This window comes from the organism of the source record quoted next, unplaced genomic scaffold (genome assembly GCF_019419815.1).
Source record: "Pyrus x bretschneideri cultivar Hongxiangsu unplaced genomic scaffold, Pyrus_bretschneideri_v1 Contig47, whole genome shotgun sequence".
In the NCBI taxonomy this organism is placed as follows: Eukaryota; Viridiplantae; Streptophyta; class Magnoliopsida; order Rosales; family Rosaceae; genus Pyrus; species Pyrus x bretschneideri.
In genome coordinates, this window is record NW_025999784.1 from 2885741 (window position 1) to 2908295 (window position 22555).

At 37.0% G+C, this 22555-nt stretch overlaps 4 protein-coding genes across 4 annotated transcripts; 3 read left to right on the forward strand and 1 right to left on the reverse strand.

The window, feature by feature from the left end:
* Positions 1-500: 500 nt before the first annotated feature.
* Positions 501-7868, forward strand: LOC103956230. The gene is given in 11 exon segments (XM_009368198.3): positions 501-886; positions 2426-2603; positions 2710-2886; positions 2889-2937; positions 3374-3513; positions 3763-4052; positions 4218-4430; positions 4533-5015; positions 5323-5994; positions 6522-7049; positions 7232-7868. Coding segments are annotated over 11 exon segments (3216 nt in total). The 5' UTR covers positions 501-631; the 3' UTR covers positions 7463-7868.
* Positions 7869-13709: 5841 nt separating this feature from the next.
* On the reverse strand, positions 13710-18433 carry LOC103956229 (syntaxin-132-like). The gene is made up of 13 exons (XM_009368195.3): positions 18175-18433; positions 17197-17307; positions 16954-17010; positions 16241-16289; positions 15823-15911; positions 15661-15734; positions 15425-15467; positions 15274-15334; positions 15137-15162; positions 14981-15058; positions 14696-14776; positions 14253-14318; positions 13710-14077 (listed from the first exon to the last, which is right to left on the reverse strand). The coding sequence occupies exons 1-13, from the start codon at positions 18190-18192 to the stop codon at positions 13904-13906; spliced, it is 927 nt and encodes a 308-aa protein (XP_009366470.1). The 5' UTR covers positions 18193-18433; the 3' UTR covers positions 13710-13903.
* A 2557-nt stretch (positions 18434-20990) lies between these two features.
* On the forward strand, positions 20991-21344 carry LOC125467977 (uncharacterized protein DDB_G0286299-like). Its single transcript, XM_048567959.1, has one exon. It carries the CDS (start codon positions 20991-20993, stop codon positions 21342-21344), a length of 354 nt encoding a protein of 117 aa, XP_048423916.1.
* A 38-nt stretch (positions 21345-21382) lies between these two features.
* LOC103956228 (protein PXR1-like) lies at positions 21383-22187 on the forward strand. The gene has a single exon (XM_048568131.1). The coding sequence runs from the start codon at positions 21577-21579 to the stop codon at positions 21844-21846; it is 270 nt and encodes an 89-aa protein (XP_048424088.1). The 5' UTR covers positions 21383-21576; the 3' UTR covers positions 21847-22187.
* Positions 22188-22555: the final 368 nt, after the last annotated feature.

Here is a 22555-nt window from a genome sequence, read left to right on the forward strand (position 1 = left end):
TCATCTTTCGATTTGTCATCGGACTATTGGCCAACTGATGAGGAGAAGTGGGTAGACGAACAAATCTTGTATGGATGGATTATATTCTGTACTGAAAGTAGACGAGCAATGTGGTCCATGTAAGAGCTGATATAGTGATCTTACCATTAATTGCCAATATGTGAAAAAAAAGCATCTACATAATTTGGGGTAGAATTTTACTTTAATTTCTAGCATTTTTAGGATGGAATTGGCAGTCATTCAGGGTGTAGCTGTACGGCATAGGTAATATATCCTTTTGGAAATCCATGCAATTTGTTTAATTGTTAAAGTTGTTTCAAATTTGTTTCAGTTGGTCAGCGTGAAGGGTATATTGTACTGTCAGAGTAACTTCGAATACAGTCTCTCACGTCACTTGTCTACTGAATGTCTCCGTTAGAGGAGGAACGGTGATTGGGGTCTGTGAGGGGATTGTGTTCAGCACAAGGATGCCGATGATGGCATAGCTACTTGGCTATCTAGATATTGGATTGGAAATCAAGTGGAACATGGATTAGACGACACCAACTTCAACAAGAGCCTCCAGGGTTTGTTGGTCATGAACTGACATGCTACTTGTCTGCCACTGCATTCAGCCTTGCTTTTTATACTAATGGAAGCCTCACCTCAAGGACAAAAGGCTCCTCGCAAATTTCTGTCGACTGGAACCCAGAAAGATCTTTGCTTTGTTGTGCGAGAAGGATCATTGGCTGATGTGGATTCAGCACTAGGTTTACTGAAGAAGAGTGGTGGTGATATAAATTCAAGAAACATTTTTGGTCTCACTCCTCTTCATATTGCAACATGGAGAAACCACATTCCCATTGTTAGGAGGCTTCTTGCAGCTGGCGCTGACCCAGATATTAGGGTTTGTTACTTTACCGATCTTTATGTGACATGAATGCTTTTATGTTGTTGATAGTGGCTATTAAGTTGTTTGTTTTATATGCTTGAGATTTATTTATAGGAAAATTAATGAAAAGGGCTCGAAAACTTTGAGTTTTAATGGTAAGGACAAAATAAAGGGTAAAGTGAATAGTACCCGGATTGACTTTTTAGGGGGCATTTGTTGCGCCGGACTATCTCGGACTGGATTAGCTTCAAGGACTAAGCTGGACTGGCTTAGACTAGACTAAACTGGACTAACTTAGTGAAGCGTTTGGTGCATTATTGGACTAAGAAGCTGGATAATAACAAATTCTAATATTATTTTATTTAATATATAAATTATTAATATTTTATTATGATTTTATCTTTTTCTCCATCTTTTCCTACCATTTCCGTCCCACTCTTTTCCTCTTCTCTCATCGTCCCACCCTCTCCCTCTTTTTTTCCTCTCAGACCTCTCAATTCATGTCTCTTTCTCATTCCTGGTCAAACTCCTTATTGACTACAATCTCTATTTCTCTGTCCTCCCTCCCTCTCTAGCTATGCGTTGTTCGAATGGAATCTCACGGCTCCAATTTTCCCGACGAGTTGTAGGTTTCCCGATGTGTTTTTTGGCCAACCCTCATTAAATTGGATGAAGTTAGCACCGCCAAAAAATTCATCACCATCCCTGGACCGAGATCTTAGCTTTGCATGCTCGAATCTGTCATGGATTTGAAGAAGCCCAAACAGGCCGAGACTTCCAGGCCATTTTTCGGCCACATTCGACCACATTTTGGCCTCAATTCAAGTAAAATCGTAATCTTGTCACTCCCAGCTTCAATTTGGTATATTTTATATGAAAGTCGGAAAGTTAATGATTGATCTAGGTGAGGTGTAAAAATATGGTTTTTCGTTAAAGTGAACAGTACCGCAGGCTTTTCGTTAAAACTCCCTTTATTTATTTCTTATTGCCAATCGTGTTTTTGAGTTGCTGTCTATTGTGACTTCCATAAAATTCAGTTAATCATACCTGCAGTTAAATAAATGTTCTAGGAAATAACAAATTATTAGAGACATAAAGCAACCGGAGGTCAAGGATATAATCTAACTGCTATGATATCATCCCATGATATGATATCATTTGTTTCACTTAATTTCCATGTTGAGTTTCTAGTAAATTGCAAATCTAAGTTTTTACCATGTACAAAAATGGTAAATAAAAGAATTACCCAATTTTTAGATAACTACAATTTAAAACTGTTTGGCCATGAATTTTTACAAATAGGCCTCATTTGCAAAGAATGTGACAATTTTGTGATTTTATGGTTTTTTTAATGCTTTTACTTTCTGAAGGCTATAATTTCCAATTATTTCAAACACTTTGATCAGGAAAGTAAGATTCATTCATATAACAATGAATTGATATTTTGAGTGATACTTTTGTGTTTTGGTTGGGTTTCATTTTTAATTTTCATTTAATATCGAAACTGGTATTTATGATTTCTCTTTGCATGGCCCTTCGTATCCTTTATTGCAGGATGGGGAATCTGGATGGAGTAGCCTTCACAGAGCTCTCCATTTTGGTCATCTTGCAGTGGCAAGTATACTTCTCCAGTCTGGTGCTTCTATCATACTAGAGGATTCTAAATCTCGAACACCTATCGATCTCCTCTCTGGGCCTGTCTTGCAAGCTCTTCAAAATGGACACAACTCTGGTATCTACCGCTGTGTTTCGCCAAGGTTTCTGAGGATCATAATATATTTTTTCAGACTGATCTTACTTGTGCTTAGAGATTAGCTGATTCCTGTTGTTGTCTTCAGTTACGACGGAGGTTTATAGTTGGGGAAGTGGTACAAACTATCAACTTGGAACTGGAAATGCACACATACAAAAGTTGCCATGCAAGGTTGATGTTCTTCGTTGTTCTTTAATCAAGTTGGTTTCTGCTGCTAAGTTCCATAGTGTGGCAGTCACTTCTCGAGGAGAAGTCTACACTTGGGGTTTGGAAGAGGAGGACGACTTGGTCACCCTGATTTTGACATACACAGGTACGGACATTTACCATACTATAAGTTTATAACCTTGGTTGATTCAGCATTTCCACATACTGTGTAAAATTAGGTACTGAACAGTTCTTAATGTGTGAATTGTTTGGACAAATTAAATTCATTAACATAAGCAAATTTAAGTGTGTAATACTCGTAACATTATATATCCATGTATGGGTACACTATTATGCTTGTCCTTATGTATGAATGTAGTTTCTAAGTTGAAGGAACTTTTCATCTTGAACTTGTAAAAAGATGAGATGCAAGGGAAAAAGGCAGTATGTTTCTGAAGGTTTATTCACTGTATGAAGTAGAAGTCAAGTTTTGTCCCCTTTCACTAAAAAAATGTGGCTAATCAGTTGAAATCTGCATGCTTTACCTAGTTATACTTTTTAGCGAATCACCAGTCAAATCCATTTTATTATATGCATTTCAGCGGTCAAGCTGCAGTTATCACACCGCGTCACGTGACATTTGGTATAGGGTCCCGTCGGGTGAAGGCAATTGCGGCAGCTAAACATCACACCGTTATTGCTACGGAGGGTAGGGAAGTGTTCACCTGGGGGTCCAATAGAGGTAAATCATATGGGGATTTAAACTGCCAACTAAAAGGGTTTGCAACTTTCAAATTACTTACTGATCATAATAAAAGAAACACAAATTTTGTATTCTTTAGTCAATGGCTACATTCACAATTCAACTTGTAAGAAAATTGTTTTGTTTCCTTTAATGTATTCGGGCATTAATAAATGGCTCATCTGTGATCAATTTATTGCTGAGATTGACGACCATAGAAAATTGATTCATTCACGTGATGTTATGCAGAGGGTCAGCTTGGCTACACTTCCGTGGATACCCAACCTACACCTCGTAGAGTGAGTTCCCTTAGGTCAAAAGTTGTTGCAGTTGCTGCCGCCAACAAGCACACTGCTGTTGTTTCAAACGGTGGTGAAGTTTTCACATGGGGGTGCAATAGGGAGGGTCAGCTTGGCTATGGTACATCTAACTCTGCTTCAAACTACACTCCAAGATTAGTTGAATCCTTGAAAGGCAAGGTTTTTAAGGGGGTTGCAGCAGCAAAATATCACACAATTGTTTTGGGAGTTGATGGGGAGGTAAATTTAACCTGATTGAAAATTGCATTTTCTTCTCAAACGTTAGAACTATCTCTGGTATTCAGTTCCGATACATTTAGATACTAGGCTTTTATCTGGGATCTTGTGAAAACTTTCCTCCATCTGCTTTATTTGAGCCTAATCCTGTATGTATTTATGTGCCAGGTATACACTTGGGGTCATCGAATTGTTACGCCAAAACGTGTTGTGATTGCTAGAAACTTGAAAAAGAGTGGAACTGCCACTTTGAAGTTTCATCGCAAAGAACGGCTTCATGTGGTCTCTATAGCTGCAGGGATGGTACATAGCACAGCCCTGACAGATGATGGCGCATTATTTTATTGGGTGTCATCAGATCCGGACTTCAGATGCCAGCAGGTTTTACTTTAGTAAACTAGTGATGTTGTCGATTGTCTTATCCTTTGGGCGATGCATGTCAAAGCACTAATCTCCTCTGTGTTCTTTTGTTTGTTTGTATAGCTGTATTCATTGGGTGGAAGAAGTATGGTGAACATATCTGCAGGGAAATACTGGACTGCCGCAGTTACAGCTACAGGTGATGTTTACATGTGGGATGGGAAGAATGGTAAGGATAAGCCACCAGTTGTGACTCGGTTACATGGTACGAAGCGGGCTACTTCAGTTTCTGTAGGCGAAACACACTTGTTGATTATTGGCTCCCTTTATCACCCTGCCTACACTTCCAATAACCCTCTGAAGCAGAAGTCAAATGCCAAAGATGAGCTAGAAGAGCTTGATGAAGATCTTATGTTCAATGACATGGAGTCTGACAATGTTTTACCTACTATCCAAAATGATGATGCTGGGAAGAAGCCCATACCGAGCTTGAAAAGTCTTTGTGAAAAAGTGGCTGCAGAGAATCTAGTGGAGCCACGAAATACTATTCAACTGCTCGAAATTGCCGATTCACTCGTGGCAGATGATTTGCGGAAGTACTGTGAGGTATTCTTTGACTGCTCAATATTTGAAGGAAAAGTTATTTAACTTTTAATCTGTCTCAAATTGTACCTGATTTGAATCTCTCTCCCTCCTTCTGTCCGTGTGTGTGGTTGGATGGGCGTATCACTGATGGCTGAAATTATCAGATAGGTCTTTGTATTTTCCTAAAATTTGTCCAAAAAACATTTGATATTTGAGCTGCGCCATTGCCTTATGCTTCTGGTTTTGCAACTTGTGATGCAAAGCTTTCTATTTTACATGTTATATTAATTGATTTTAATTATTGGGGCTGTTCTTTTTTTAACTGCAGGAGATTGCCATACGCAACCTTGACTATATTTTTACGGTATCATCACAAGCTATTGCTAGTGCTTCACCAGATGTTCTAGCTAACCTTGAAAACGTATTGGACCTAAGGTCATCTGAACCATGGAGTTACCGTTGTTTCCCAACTCCTACAGCTACTTTTCCTGCTATTATTTATAGTGAAGAGGAAGATAGTAACGGTGAGGTTCAAAGGACGCGTGATGGCCATACAGAGCAATCCATCTGGAAAAATGAAATCCACCAAAGAGCAGATTCCTTTCTTCAACCCAAAGATGATCCAAATCATGGTATTGAAAAGCAAGTTCGAGCCTTGCGGAAAAAGCTGCAGCAGATTGAGATGCTTGAAGCAAAACAGTCTAGGGGGCAAGTTCTTGATGACCAGCAAATTGCAAAGCTCCAAACGAGGTCAGCTCTAGAGAGCTCGCTGGCTGAGCTTGGTGTTCCAGTTGAGACACCACAGTTGAAGATGCCATCCTCAGTTTTGCTAGATGGAAAAGGGAACAAAAAGGTTGAGCCATCAAAAAAACAGAAGAAAAGGAACAAAAAGATGGCATCACAAGTGGATATAGGGTTGTGTTTTTCGGGAAATGAATTAGAAATAAACCATGCAATTGGTTTCTTGAATACTGAAACCTCTCAAACCTCAAAGGATAAGGTGAGCTTGTGAATTTTTTGAATTAATTTTCTTATCAAGATTGAGTAAATGATCGTTATCGACTACAAATCTATTGTCAGTTCATGTTAAGCTGATTTTGTTTTTCTTTTGTGACGTTTGAAACTTTAAATGGGCTTGGGAATCTTTTCAATAATAAGGATTTATGGGTTTAGCATGTGCATAATGAAGCATTATGTAGATAGAGGTATTGAATTTGACCTTCCCTTAATTACTTCCTATATCACTTCACCCCACCTAGATGGGAAAATGTATATATTAAACATCAAGGCGCACACACTAGCGCAATCATTTAGCTTGATCTTGCCATGCTATTTACTCACTATTATAACTTGCATTTCTTAATTTTCATCAGATTATTGCCTTCTTGCTAAACAAGGGCTTGATTTTTGTGACCCTTGCGTTTGTTTAAATATGTCATACGGCCTAGTGCGAACAGAAATTTTATATTATGTATGTCGAGCGATTCATCTCATTTTCTAAATTGTTTGAAATTTTACGTGTGATAGGAGGAGGATGCCATGATTGAAGGGATTGCGACAAGCCAAACCAATCAAGAGTCAGCTTTGTGTGTTAAGAAGGACAATTTAAACCTAACAAATAACAAGTGTTCATCACCAATAGTGTCCAAGAAGAAGAATAAAAAGGGTGGACTTTCTATGTTCTTGAGTGGCGCTCTTGATGATGCCCCCAAGTGTGTTGCACCCCCTCCACCTTCCCCAAAAAGTGAAGGCCCAGCATGGGGTGGGGCTAAATTTTCCAAAGGGTTTGCATCCCTTCGCGAGATTCAGGATGAGCAAAGCAAAACCAAGGAGAGTCGGTCAACTAGGAACAAAAGTCACCCGGAAGATCCTTTCGATGATACAAGTGATGGAAAGATTCGTCTGAGTTCATTTTTACCTTCCAAGCCGATACCATTGGTTTCAACCCATACTTCACTGGCATCTGATGGAGATAGAGGTACACCTCGTTGGACCGCTTCAGGAACTCCTCCCCTTGTTTCTCGCCCATCTCTGAGGGACATCCAAATGCAGCAGGTATATGATTTGCACCCTCTTTCTCGTATATTATGTGTGCCGGCATTTTATTATCTTTCTTGTGTGTTGGGAATTCTGTATTTTAACTTTGGGTTAAGTTCTTGTTACTGCATTGCGAGTGATGATGTTTTGACGGATTTAATTTACGGAACTCTTACCCGTCTTTTTATGTCTCAAAGCAGGGCAAGCAACACCAGAGTGCATCCCACAGTCCAAAGACAAAAACCGCCGGATTCTCAGTCACAAGTGGTCAGGGATCGCCACTGGATACTTGTGGAGTGAACCGCTGGTTCAAACCGGAGGTAGATCAACCGTCACCAATTCGGTCAATTCAGATCGAGGAAAAGGCTATGAAGGAGCTTAGGCGCTTCTACGACAGTGTTAAGATTGTCAAGAAGCCGATAGTAAATTAGGTAGAAATTTAGGATAACGTAGCAGCATTTGTTTTCTCCTCATCCTCCCTTTTATTCTCTTTTTGGACCATTTTTGCTCTATGAAGGATAACGATAAATGCAGAGGTGTCGGCATAATAAGAGACCGTGCAGGATGGATATCGTCATGATTCATGAGAGTCGAACATGAGACCCTACTTAATAATGAAGAATGAGAACATGCGGCCAATACTTACCAAATTGTACAGATTAAAAGTTTGTGATTTTTTTTTATTTTTTTGCCGAAGCCTGAGGTATTCCACACCTCGAAGGATATGACTAATCTTCAGTGAGGTCCAAAACACAAAGTTTGGGATTTGAGTAATGTGTAAATGTATCATCGTATACTTTCCTTTTCTAATAAATGTATCGCCATGTCTCAACATAATATTTTCTTCAACTTTGTTCTACCCTTATTATGTTGACGTTAAGCTACATTATAGGTAGGGGCGGATTTTGTCAAATTACCGTGCCAATTGAATTACCAATCGTACCAAACCGATTTTGTGTCAAACTTTTTGTCCTAATTGGTAATGGCACAGTGATGTATCGAACTGAAGTTTTCTAATACGGTATTAGTATTCGATATCATTACCACGATATTACCGTACTGTACCGAAAAATATAAATCTATATTATTATATATTTAGTGTTTAGTACATGAAATATATATAAAATAATATATATATATATAGAGAGAGAGAGAGAGAGAGAGAGAGAGAGAGAGAGAAAGAGAGAGAGAGAGGAAATCTTTAAGAAGAGATCCTCATTTTTTTATAAAAATGGAAATTAATTGTGGAATCCACACTACATCAATCTTTAATAATCTGAACTATCTATATTTCAAGTTGCATCTCATATATCATTCTTGCAAAATATTAGCCAAATCGGAAATGTTTAAGACATCTAATTGGGTTCAAAGAAATTAACGAATACTTTGTTATATAAGAAACAATAAAATTTTATCTTGATAATTAAATAGGCAAATGGTTTCGGATTGAATTAAATTTTTGTAAGGATGATCTATGAATCGAGACTTACAAAATAGACGGTTCGGATCGTTAAAGTTCAATATGGAGGGAGCCTCATCTAATCCTTACTTTAAAATAAAAATGGGAATCCCTTTGCATAAAGGGCCTGTATATATGTGTGTGTATATCTATAATGAGCGTCAATTACATGAAATATGCTGGAATTTGTGTTGGTGTGCTGCTGTCTGTGCTTTTCCACTCTGTGCTTTGTTGCCCGCAGTATTTTACTGTCTGTGCTTGCTACCTGGTTGCTTCAAGTATGATTAAATCATCTGAAATGTATGAATTAGCTACAGAGTTATATAATTGTGCATGTAAAATATGAGATAAGGGCATAAGAATTGAAAAAAGTGGGCCTGAATTGGGTTGATGAAAAAAAAATTTAGATTTTGGCCCAAAAGAGTGGCCCTGAAACAAAGTAGTAATTATCATTACCATACCATGTCAACCGACTATTTAGCATACCAAACTTCGGTAGTACTCAAAGTTTGGCACGTTAATGGTAATCGATTTTGCAATACCATAAGTCTAGTATGGTAATTGATACGGGAGTTTTGGTACTGTAATCGTACCGAAACCACCCCTAATTATAGGGATGAAGATTTGTTCTACCCTTTATGTTGATGTTAAGCGACATTATAAGGATGAAGATTCAAATTTAGCTGCAAACAGAACATACCCTGTTATATTTAATTTGACTAAATTCAAGTCTGTACAATATTACGAATTTAGAAAGCTAACAACATTTCCAACTAAAAATAGCGGATGCAAGCAAACTCGCCATTAAAACATTTTTGTTCTACATTCTTAGCACTTTGGGACTTGAGATTTTAAAATCAGGGAGTCGTATTCATAATTTTAATGTTTGTCCGTTGGCAAAGCAAACCCGCCAACCATTTAGCCTTGGTTCTATTTCAACTTCAAGTAGTTTCTCTTAATACGTTGTCGCATTTGGGGTTAGAATTGGTTGCACCCTGAACCGAGGAAACATATCAATCCACTCTTGAGTACCCAAAACTCGGTATAATCTCACCTTGATGCCACCCCCATTTGTTGTGAACCACGTATATATATTCCCTGAGAAATTCAGATCATTGAACTGACATTGCTCTATGGAGACCCTCCATTTGCCTTTGACGCCGAATATTATCCCTCATGCTCGTTGTCACATAGGGAATCCAGCAATTGCCAGGACTTATAACGGTCGCATGTTGCTGGAAAACCATAAAAGTCAGTCAGTCGCCAATAATTCACATCCTCAGGAGCACCCACATCGAAATCGACATGGTTCTGTAAGACCGTAAGCTCAAATTAAGTTCCTCCTTCCATAATACACATAGACCTTTCGAGTCACCTCTACTATCAACTGTGAAACTTCGATCCTAATTCAACTTCAATCGCAGTCGTTCCATGGGACAAGCATTACTTTTGATATCACCATAATATAGATGTGAGATTAATAGTGGTAATGATGATGTGAGGTGAAATCAAATTAAATTGATCTTAATGGATACAAATCAAATTAAATTGATCTTAATGGATACCCATTAACAATCCAATGGATTGATTTGCCAAATCTACCCTATATATCATTTCTTTCACTAACCCTAATGAAACCAAATACATGATCCTCATGCACCCGGCAGGAGGTCGGGTGATGAAAGGATAATACTTAGGTACTCACTTACTATTTTTTTTTTTTTAACAATAATATTATTTACACTAAGGGGATAATGTGGGCTTAGACTCACAATTAGTTAGCAATAATGTGGTTCAAATTCGCCTTTGGTGAGAATCAAATCTAAGACCTTTCACTTACACGTGAAAATGAACATCTCTAGATCGTAGTATTAAGTGGCAGGTACTCACTTACTTTATAAACTCACCTTTTTATTTAGGTCTAATGATATTTTAACACATTTTATTGTTTTAAAGATAAGAAACATGTTAACTAATTTTTCTTGAACTTTAAAAACAAGAAACATGTGACATATTTTTATTGAGCTAAATCAAAAATAAGTATATAAGGTACTCATATTTAGGAGGTTGATGGGGTACCAACTCATGGATGGGTGGGGCGACTTCCCCTATTATCCGTAACGCAAACACATTCGCCAACAAAGCAACTCTTCAATTTGCCTGGTTTACAATCAATCTTGTACTCGCAATCCCTGTAATGTCTGCATTGGGGCTCGCCTTCTTCTACCTGCCACGGCTGACTTGGGAATGCAAATGCATTTGCCATCACGGTAAAGTTTGAGGCCACCCAGATTACATTTAATTAGAAAGTCGCAATCAACATCACGATTGCATACTTTTGCGCTGGCTTCTTCTACTAGCGCTGCAGCTCCCACTTCTGCAGTTGATCATGACAACATCGATTCGCCTGAAAAATATACATAATACATTGATCATGCAAACGTTAGTTGATTAAAATATGTAAAGATTAATATGGAACTAATCTTGTACATGTAATTTCAGCAATGTGAGAGAGACTGACAGATTGCAATACTGCAAAAGGTGGCAAAACCCATTTTGAAAGAAGAAACCATTGTTTTGTTATGTGATGAGGATGGAGGATGAAGAGCTCCTCAGTTGGCTTCCTCAATATTTATACTGGGTGATTTGACTCCATTAATTTGTGGATAGAAAAATAAAAATGGAAGACAAAATAAAATTTTAAATCTGATATGGATTTTGCTACCTACCCATTTTTGGACCTGACATTTATAATTAATATAGATTACAACTACTAAATTTGACCATATTTTATGGCAAAACACACCTATTTTTTGTGGATTAGTTACCAAGTAAAATCTCATTTCCTTTGTGTAATATAACTTGCAAATCATGTTTGAGTGAGTTCTCTCAAAATCTTAAAATTCACATGAGATTTGTTAAATCACTATGAAAGCTCTTCAAATTCACCAAAATTTTTCATTTTTTAGAAATTCTTTTAAATTCAAATCCTAATTGAATAGGCTTGTCATGTACTCTTTTAAAATTCTAAATGAACACATCCGAATTTATAAAATTTTAAGCTGAATTTTCAATAAATAATTTGAAAATTTAATTGAATACCTCTAAGGAGAAGAATTTATTCAAAACAGTAAATTACAAACATAGGCCAACACACAAAATAAGACCAGAAATACATTTGGACCTCACAGCTAATTAAGAGAAGCTCAACTAAGAGCTCAACACTACAGACAGAACAAAAGAAGCTTCTCAACCCCAGCATCCACCGCCGTAGTAGTGTTTTAAACACCTGAGCAGATGTGCCCACCGGAGCTTTACGCACCCTCTCAAATGGTCACAACAAATTGCGATGAAAACTGACTGCAGATCGAATTGAAAGTGGTTGGGGAAGACGGACGTCCAATCGGTGGGAAAGACTCTCAGGAAGAGAGATATCCTCTCACACGGAGAGAAAAAGTTCCGATACGTGATCACTTTTACCAAGGTGTGTTTTGGTGAAAATCTGTCGGGACTATGAAAAAAATTGACCTATTGAACTTTATATGAACTTATTTTCTTCAACACGTACCACAATTCCTCATGCCATAAAGAACCAGTGTATCCTAAAACCAATCTAGATGAAAATAAACGGACGAACAAACAAAATATAACTATGAACATATTTTATCAAATGAGATTGCCGAAATGGTTACATACCTCGAAAATGACTACAATGTGAATGAATTGTTATTCATACTAAATTATAAGCTATTTATAAGAACAAAACCTAGAAACCTATTTCTAATAGGCTAGCTCATACACTAAACTAACAAGCAAACTCAAATAATCATAAGTGATCCAACCATATGTTCCCTTGATGGATGCTCTTGTTGCAGCAATTGGCTTCCAGGAACCGAAGGCCAAGGCGTAACTGAAATGTTTTATTTGGTTCAAAAATGTGTCCAGCAATTGGCTTCACGGGCAAGCATTCTCGAACTTGGTTCAAAACCGTTGATCAGCCGCCGATGACTGTAGGAGACTGCACATTATCACCCATTCTCTCCTTTGAATATGGCCTGGCTACAACGCCCACCAATTCCAACTAGGAACCATTTAGCTTCTCATCGTCAGTAATTTGTTGACGTCAGCTACTCTTGAATAATTGATGGAACTCATTTAGCTAATCTTCAATAAGTATGTAATTAGGTAAATATTAGAGAAAACTACACGTTAACCCCCGCTGCATATTAGGGGCCGTTTCTCTTTGGTTCTGCCAGCATAATAATTCAGTACAAATGACTCAGAGGAACTTGATGATGAATACTGGCCCAATGACGGATGGGACTAAAGCATGCGGAAGCGTGGTGGATAGTGGCAAGACAAGACGTGAGAAATTGTAGAATAGTATTTGGTGTGAGGTAAAGCAAGGAATCGTACCTAAAATAGTATTTGATGTAAAGTATTGTATTGTTGATTGTGTTGTAAATGAGGTTTTTCCTTATCATATGCAAGTAATGGATAAAAGAGGAAGATGTTTCCCGACGCCTGATTGTTTTAGGAGAGGTTCGGGAGAGTTCCTCCCAAGCCTATAAATATGTGCGTATGTAGCCTGTGTAATACTCAGACTTGGCTGAGACTTGGATAAAGACTAACTGTTTGTACAAGCTTCCCTTGAGTGTACGTTCTTGTTCGAGTCATCCTAAAGAGTAGGGATCCTAGTCACTAGTTTGAGGAGCTATACAACCACAGTAACTAAAATCGTACCAACGGACGAAGTATCTGCAGTTAGAAACACAGGATAGGTACGCAATAGGTCCGAACAAATCCTCTAAGAGGCACATCACTACAGACAGTGTATTTTCTTCGATGGCGATTTCAGTAATGTCGTCACTCCTTGCGTCCTTCATCACACTCACTCACTGGTATATAATCTGGAGTTCTGGACTTGTCCCTCAAGCATCTAAAGATTCCTCCCTCCCTTTCCTCCTATAAAAAATACGAATGCCGGAAAACAGGAAGAAGAGACTTGTTCTGCCGGTGATCTGTACCAGTCCATATTAAATAAGCTAGATAAATTTGCTATTATAAATTGTTGATATTTGATTAATGGTTGTTCATGTAATGTAATGAGGCATGAGGATTTGTACCGAGCTCCGCAATTTTGATTGACCAAAAAAAAAATTAACAAAAATATCTCTGTGACGGTACTGTTTTATAACCAGTAACATGAGACATTCAAGAAGAAAAAAATTAGTTTTCTTTTATGTATATTAAAGAATATAGTAAGAGTGTTTCAATTAATAGTGTTACATGCAGGCATTATCATAGGAGAACAAAAAAGTGCCAGAATGATTTCCCACGAGTTGCTTGAGTCCCAGAGGTGTCAGTTGTAGTCCCCTATACTTATGAGTTACAAATTACCAGAGGTGCTAATTTAAGCACCATTGTTACTACTCCACGGTTTTAACACAGCCACCGCGATGATTGCAACGATGATAAGAAGGATGAGGATCGCAATGCACATCCATTTCCTCGAACTCTTTTGTAGCTTCTTGGCCTTCTGAAGAGCATTGTTCCCTTGCTGTACATGATCTACCGCACTCGATACCTGCAGAATAAAAACACAAAATACGTGATCGTCATATCTGATACAGAAGTGGCAAAGTGTGATACAAGATTGACATTCCACGTCACGTTTTTTCCAAATCAAGTTCTTTTTTCTTTTGGGCTTAAAACGCCAAGAAATTCATGGGATCATTGCGCTTTCAGATTGTAGTATTTACATGGGTTTCTATGTTGTTAAGCAAGTCCCCTTGTGCATCGACCAGCACCGCCATATCCAGAAAGATCTGTGCATAAGAGAGAGAGTTATCATATACTCATGGCGAAACACAAACAGAAAGTTTTCCTTTAGTTTTGCAGCAATTCTCCCGGTTGGCCTCAAGGAATCGTGGCATTAAAATAAGACAATAACTTGGTTTTCTTATGAGCTACATGACTAACACATACTTAACATGTCATGACACAACTTAATGATCTAACCGATCACTCACTTTCTTACAGAATTCAAGCAGCAACATTCAACAGATTAATGTTATTATATTCAATATGGCAAATACCAAATTGTAAAGTGAATTCTAAAAAGTAAGGCCTATGCTAGACATCTGTATTGTATAGCAACTTCATGTCTTCGTCAGAGAGTATGCATCATAAACTAAGAATATACCTGTTGTAAATCGAGAAGCTTCCTCTCAAGATCTCTAACAGCATCATGTCGCTCTTGAATTTCGGCCAGAGTGTCCATTATCTACAATTTGATACACAATTTTGGATGTTATCAATCTTAATCAGAAAATTCAATGTTTCAACAACCCAAGCTTGAAGAATTAGGAGCTTAAAATTAATTGTTCAAGATGTAAAAAAATGTGTCAAGTTTGTGAGAGAATGCACAATTTCGATAGTAAAAAGTGCTTATATGGGGGCGGAGAATAAAAAAGGAAATTTGACAAACCTGGCCTCGCCCTTGTTCTTGGATTGCCTTCTGGAAAATTTGTTCACTGTCTCCTGTCTCGATTAACCTTTCAATTGTCTGTACAATGTTAAATAATTAGAAAATGAGCTTTCTGGTATAGATATATCGTAATTTCAACAGTGCAATAAGTTTTACCTCTTCATCAGCTCTTGCGCCCGTCACTGACATTCACAAAATGCAAGAGAAATAAACTATAAAATCAGATCATGGAAATTCAAGTAGAAGCTCCAGAAATAGCAACCACTGATGAGTGGCAAGTGAGGGGTTCAAACCTGTAAAAACTCGCCTCTCGACAACATCACGGTACTCTTGATGGATGGTGTCCCTTAGAGTCTGCATGTCTTAAGTTCAAAATTTAGAGATGAAAGAAACAAAAATTATGAGATTAAAAATAAAATGCATGTGTGGGTGTGTATGACCTACCTGAAATTCAGCCATCTTGTCCTTTAATTTCTTTTTCAAGGCACTGCAACAGTAGATAACAGTGGACACTTGACAATGTTAGATTCAGCTGAGTTGACAATTAATAAAAGATTTCTCCAACAAGCATGTGTGGGTGAAAAATCTTTGGTGATACCACAACTTAGTAGATACCAAAAGGAAATGAGGGGAAATAGGCAGAAGGCATCTTGAAGGCAATTGTTGGAGTACGAACTTACAGGGTTGTTGCTGTTCGGGATCTATCTACACCTGTTCCTTTTCCGCAACCAGCCTTCTGTCTATTTGCTAAATTCTGGACCCATACGGAAAGGTTAGTCAGACAAACAAAATTACTACCAACCACAGAAACAAACACAGCTTTCTGTTGAGTCAAAACTTACCTCTTTGTCGAGTTCTTCAATTTTTGACTTTATCCATCGAGCAACTTTTCCAACTTCGTCAACATCTTTCTCCATTCGTTGCTTGATTGCTGCACATGGTGAAAGAATCCATCATCTTTGTTGACTTAATGAGGGAAACGAAAAATTAAGTTGATAAATGCAAACAGAATATATATCACCAGTAAAGGGAGAACAGATTACAGGGATTATTTTTAGATGTACGAGATAACACGCTAGAATATTTTTTGACATCTCCTATCTTACATACATCTTGTTTTCTCCCTCCGTTTAAATCCATAATAGGCATCATTTTATAGAGCTACGAAAGAAACAAACATACATAACATAATAGAAAATACGAAAATAAGCATGAAAGATTCACTTGATTATTGAAATAATTAAACAAGTTTGAGATTACATTTCATTGAAGGAGCCTTAGTAACAGCCTTGGACTCTTCATGTGCATCCTGCATGAAAAAAAAAAAACATTAAAAAGTGATAAAAAAGTGCATCTTATATCTCAAAGAATCATTCCACCAACTGTAACGCGCTCCAATTTTTTAAGCTATTGTATAAGGCACAAAAAAGAGAACAATTTTTTTTTTTTTTCCAAATAACAGTTTATCAATGTTTAAATTAGTGGGATCAAACGCAGTAAATTTACCAATCTGGATGATGGACTATCGTGCAAATAAACAGAACTCAGTCCAGTTGCTATACAATTCTATGTTACCTACACTGCAGTATGACGTTTATGTGTTCTGTTTTGTTACAATTATACTTGTTCATGACCTTATAACTAAAATTCCCAATTTGATGAAGACGATAAGTAACTAGAAATGAACTAATGATATCAACACATATTGGCATCACGCTTGTAATTACAAAGACGACAACATTACCAACCAAAACGGAAGGACTCAAGTCTTTGAGCTTCTTGGATAAGAAAATTCACTCTCAATTAAGTTTAACGGCTGAATTCATTAGCGCAACACTGAATGAGACCAAGTTAAAGAGTAACCAATTCAAGCATTTCAGACAATAGCACCAACCAACGAGGAACTATGACAGCTGAGACAAACAAAAAACATTCATGGCGCTGACAAGAAAACATATTGGAAAGCATAATACCTGGAGCTTTTTCAAAAGTTTATCAAGCTTCTCATTTTGCTTCTCGATCTCTTGAACCTGGGGGCAAAAATCATGAAAGCATTAGACAGAATCAACAGAAAGTAAACATAACACAAATTCCATATACAGAATAATTATCTATGGAAAAAAGTAAAAGGAAAAAGAGTAACGGAAAAAGAAAATAATTGCGTTTCATGCATTTAAGGGATGTTGCACAAAAATAAGTAAAAGAAGTTAAAATACCTTTTTGAAAAAATTCTCCAAACCAAGTTCTCCAGAATTCATTGAAGCATGTGCTCCTAGTTCGATATCTCCATCTCTCAAAGCTTGACCCCGAGAGATCTCAAAAGAATCCTGCAAGCAGTAAATAGGTCATAAATGAACTCGAACAAAACCTTAATCCCGAATCTGATTGCTTGACTTCAATACGGTCTAGGAAAGAAAGATAAAAGGAAAGAAAAGGCACGATAACAATGACTTGAACTTACATAACCACATGACACTGCTAAATTTCTAAGAACACATTCTAGTAGACAATTAGTATAGACAAGCAAACCCGATACATAGAAAGAAAATCACAGCCTCGATTGCAGAGCTTGCGTATATGTCAAGTGTTATTCAGCAGTTCAGCATTATGTAAAACTACAACACTCGTTTTACAACTTCCATCATTGTCCTTGTTGTTAATAATTTAAAATCCAAAAAAGAGAAAAAGGGAAGTACTTCTTGTCAATTACAGCGTCAAAAGTCTAGTTTATACGAATCTTTAGTGATTCAAAACATCAATGCCGATGAATTCTGTTCAAAAGCTGAGAAATAAAAAAACATTGCAGATAAACAAAGGGAAAAAGAAAGCAAATTGTTCAAGTTTTTAAGTTTTGGTAGCCACAGTAGCTTGTGTTGATTGAGCTGCGATGAATTAAAAGTGTAAAACCAACCACTTGCATTCCCTCAATCACAATGCAAAATCCCATAATTCATTAACCTTCAATTTTTCATCAATTTCCCTCCCTTTTCTCACTAACCAAACAGAAAGTACAAAAAGCCAAACCCCCATAAGCCAAAAATTCAAGAAAAAAAACAAAGAAGAACTCATTAAAAACGCAGATCCAATAACATAACGCAACCGGATCAGGACAAAAACAGAGCCACAAAACCTCCAAACATGCCCAAACAAATAAAGCATAGCATAAATTAACGAACGAAAATCAAATACATTACCTTTAGTAGGTCGTTCATTGTCGAGGGCAGCTGAAAAATGCAACGATGAAGAACTACAATTTGAGAAAAAAAATTAATAAAAGCTAAAAATTTAAGGTAAAAAAATGGAAGCTTTCTCTCCTCTGAGGGACCTGGTTAATTGAAAAAAAAAAAAAAAACCAGGCCATTGTCAGGGTTTCCAGAGGAGAGAGAAAGGGAAACCAAATGAAGGGGAAAGAAAGACAGAATGTGCTTTTTGTGTTGGAGATGTTGCGGCAGAGGAGAGAGACAGAGAGAGATATCAGAGACGGAACGTCATTTTCTTTGCTGTTTTAAATTTCTCCATTTTTTTCAGGTTAATTACAATTGCAAATTCATACTTTATTTTTAAAATTTCATAAATCTTACACAAAGTTGTGATTTAGTTTTCGTGTTATGTATCTCTTAATAAATCCGTAGATGTGGTATTAGTATATGTTCTAGTTTTGTTGACGTGGATGCTATGTAGAGTAAATAAATTTTTAATTATTTAAAAATGTCAAAATATTTGTTTTAATGATTTTCTATTTTCTGTTTTTAATAATTAAATTTTCTTAATTTATTTTGAACCAAGTGGCACAAATACAGGCTTGTCATATTATCATATAACGATTAATTTGATGTATTAACTAATGAATGTACGACATTGTAGCGAAACACAAATTATTATATGACACTCTAATGATTTAAAGATGAAATATGAGTTTATAACAGTTAGCATCCAAATTTAAAGGTGTAAAATATAATTTCCCTTTGTTTTTTAGTTTTGAAATTCGTTTGTTACCTAATTTGAAAGAGAACGAAGGTGGCACTTTCTATTTTTTGAACTTTGTTAAAGGACGAATGTGCCCTTTGACCTCGGCTGTTTTTCTCCACTTACACTACATGACCCACCATTGCCGTACTAATTACTACGTAGCACGTGGATCACGGCGGTGAGCCTACGACGTTCAGGTGCCTCTACAAACACTCAATTATTTTCTAAATTCACCTGATTAATTACTTCTTTGATAGTTTTTTAGAGGGTTACAAATCTTTTAGTACACCTATAAACATTTTAATTGTCCCTTATTAAACACAATTTAATCAATCTTCGATAACTTAACTTGTAAATTTATTCCACATCACTAAAGCGAAAAAATTTAAAATAAATGCTGAAAATTCTTTAAAAAAACGACATGAATTGTCAGCTCAAGTTCAATCAAATTGCACCTATCCTTGTGCATTCAATATGAAATGGCTCAATACTATGATTTCGTAGTGATAAAACGAACTCATTCATTGTTGTTTGATGAATAATCACCGAACGATGAAAGGAGTTCATTGGATCGCATCTAACACCTATAATTATATCTTTCTTTTTAATTGCTTATGTCCTCTTATGTCATTTTAGTCTAGAAAATTATTATTAGCATTCTAAAATTCTCATTTTGCACTCCGAACTTTTTATATATAGAAAGAAAAACACACATCTGAGGAGTGCAAAACAAGATTTTTAGAGTGAAAATAACAATTTCCGTAGTCTAAGGCCAAATGGAAAGTACAAAGGTGATTTAAAAAAGGTTGGCACCCAAAAAATATAGACCAAAAAATAAGCTTGAAACAAGGAGGGAGGGTGCAATGTGAAAGTGAACCGGAAGTAGGAACGGGTTCAAGACTCGGAAGAAGACATAAGAGCTAAGTAAGTTTTCTCGTCCATGCTGTCAACGTTAGGCAACTGAAGAATTGCGTGGCCAAAACATGGAAGAAGTTGGAGTTTTGGAGAAAACACACAAAACGCGCGTATTGGGTACGTACGCTACACAGAAGAAGGTGCCGTTCCTATGCGGGTTGACCAAAATACCGACAGGTGGATGGCCGTGGCACTATCAATCCATTGCCCAACAGCTTTCATATTCCAAATTTGCACGTATATACGAATCGAAGCTACCACAATTTACAAAGGAAACCAAAGCTCTCTCTCTCTCTCTCTCTCTCTCTCTCTCTCTCAAGAAACCCGTTACGTTACAGAAGAACCTGGCAATCAAACAGGTTTCTTTCTGTAAGTTGAGGTAGTTTAACAATTCTGGTTACGGATTACTAAACATGTAATGTGGTTTGATGTCATTTTTAAGTATATGTGATCAATACATCGAAATTGTGATTTTTTTTTCTTTCTTTTTTGTTGCTTTTATTTGATTATATTATATTGGTTTGTTTACTGCTGCTGCTTTCACAATTTCTTAAGGACACAATTGTTGCTTATTTACTCATCTGAGTTAAATTTTTGTGAAATCTTTAGTCCCATGTGTATGGGCTATGTATTTGGAAAAATGACAACAAAATTAACTAGAGCTACGTTCTTTTGAAACTCTTTGGCCCTTTATTGACTGTTGATTGGCGCCAAAGATGTCCACTTGTCTCGAATCTGCACTCTGTGTTTCCTAACGATTGATGAACAGAAAGTAAGTTTTGTTAGCTTTCGTTGTTACCCTAACATGTAGACAAAGTTCCTATAAGTTTCCAATTGTTTAAGCATCGTCTATAATATGCTGAGTATAGGTAAACATAATTTGTCGTTATCAATAAAATTTCTCTCATGTCGCTGAGGTATTCTAAAAACAAAAAAAAGTATAGGTAAACAGAAGATTTTATGCTCCTTGTTTAGTTTTTCGTTTTATAAATCACCGAGTATTAGCATTTTGTGATCTACTGAATATCTTTCCGGATTACTGATTGCACAGTTACATTTGTTTTTAGGAAATCTCAGGTTCGGAGGAAATTGTTATACTTTTCGACTTTTGGCAAATCGTCTGGAGATGGATGACAAAACTGAACATAACGGAGAAGAAAAAGTCGGAAAGGAAGAATGGCATATGGTGATGATGACCAAGGATGTAGAACCAGGTGACCCGAAGGAGGAGAAGACTGAAGCGGAACTTGAATTAAAGACCGAGTCAGTGGTCAAAGAAAAGTCGAAACATGAAAAGGATGAGAAGAAACATAACGATGCAGATGAGGAGAAATCGAAGAAGGAGGATAAAGACATGGAGGACAAGGAAAAGAAGAAAGAGGACAATGAAGCGGGAGAGAGCGACAAGGATAAAAGAAGGACAAGGAAGAGAAGAAGAAAAAGAACAAGGACAAGAACAAAGATAAAGACGATGATATAGAAGGGGGAGAAAAAGAGAAAAGAAGAAAGATAAAAAGGAGAAAGAGGACAAGGGTAAAGATTTAGAGGAAGGGGATAAGGAAAAAGATGACAAAAAAGGAGGAAAGAAGAAGAAAGACAAGGAGGACAAAAAGAAGAAACACAAAAATGTAGAGGATGAGGAGGAGGTCAAGGCTGAAGTTTCTTCCAGGGAGATTGAAATTGTAGAAAACGTAAAGGAATCGGAGGGGGAAATGGAGGAGAAGACGCAGAAAGATGAAGGAAAGGAAGGTAAAGAGAAGAAAGATAAAGAGAAAAAGGAGAAGGGCGAGAAGGGCGAGAATAAAAGAAAAGTCGATAAGAAGGACAAATGCACGGATGTTGGAAAGCTGAAACAGAAGCTAGAGAAGATCAATGGAAAAATAGAAGCCCTGCTTGAGAAAAAGTCAGACATCACGAGGCAGATAAAAGAAGCTGAAGGTGCAATCCTCACTGTTGCTGAGAAGCCCACAGATGCAGCATAGCACTCTGCGGTAGCGCATTTCACCTCTCTATACTAATACTCCATAATTTGCTTTTTATATTATTGTTAGTAACAAATAAATGTCATCTGTTAGTGTATTTTTCTTGTGATCTGCAATTTTAGAAGTCATCCATGTTGAAACTAATGTTAGTGGTATGTACTACGAAAACCGGTGAGCAGAGCGGGTTCATATGTGTGGCAACCAACCGGAATATGATAGTGGTTTCAGTAGGATGTAAATTACTTGAAATTTTGGTTGGTTTGTAAACATCTATAGAGTATGTATATAACTTTGCATATGCAATGAGAGTTGTATCTGATAGATATTGTTTCTGGATTCAAGATAGTCTTGTTTTGTTCGAAGAAATCATGCAGCTGCCTGAACTTTGTTCCGTTAGATATAACTAAGTTCTAGATTTGGAGCTGTTAAGACAAACTTTGCAATATTTTTTCTTTTTCGGGCTTAATCGTTCTTCATTGAGAGTGACAGACAGCACAGATTGCTCAAGCGGTGGTGGCATATGCCTCGATCATTTGCATATTTCTCCGGTGAAGCAAATTTTCTGAATAGATCTGGCCACACCGGAGAGGAGCCTACGTTGTAGAGTAACACTGCAACTCAAAACTTGAACAACCTACCACAGGAGGCACCTTGAGCTACATGCGTTTGATCACAAGGCAATGCCTGCTTCCTAGGTTGCTCATAGTTT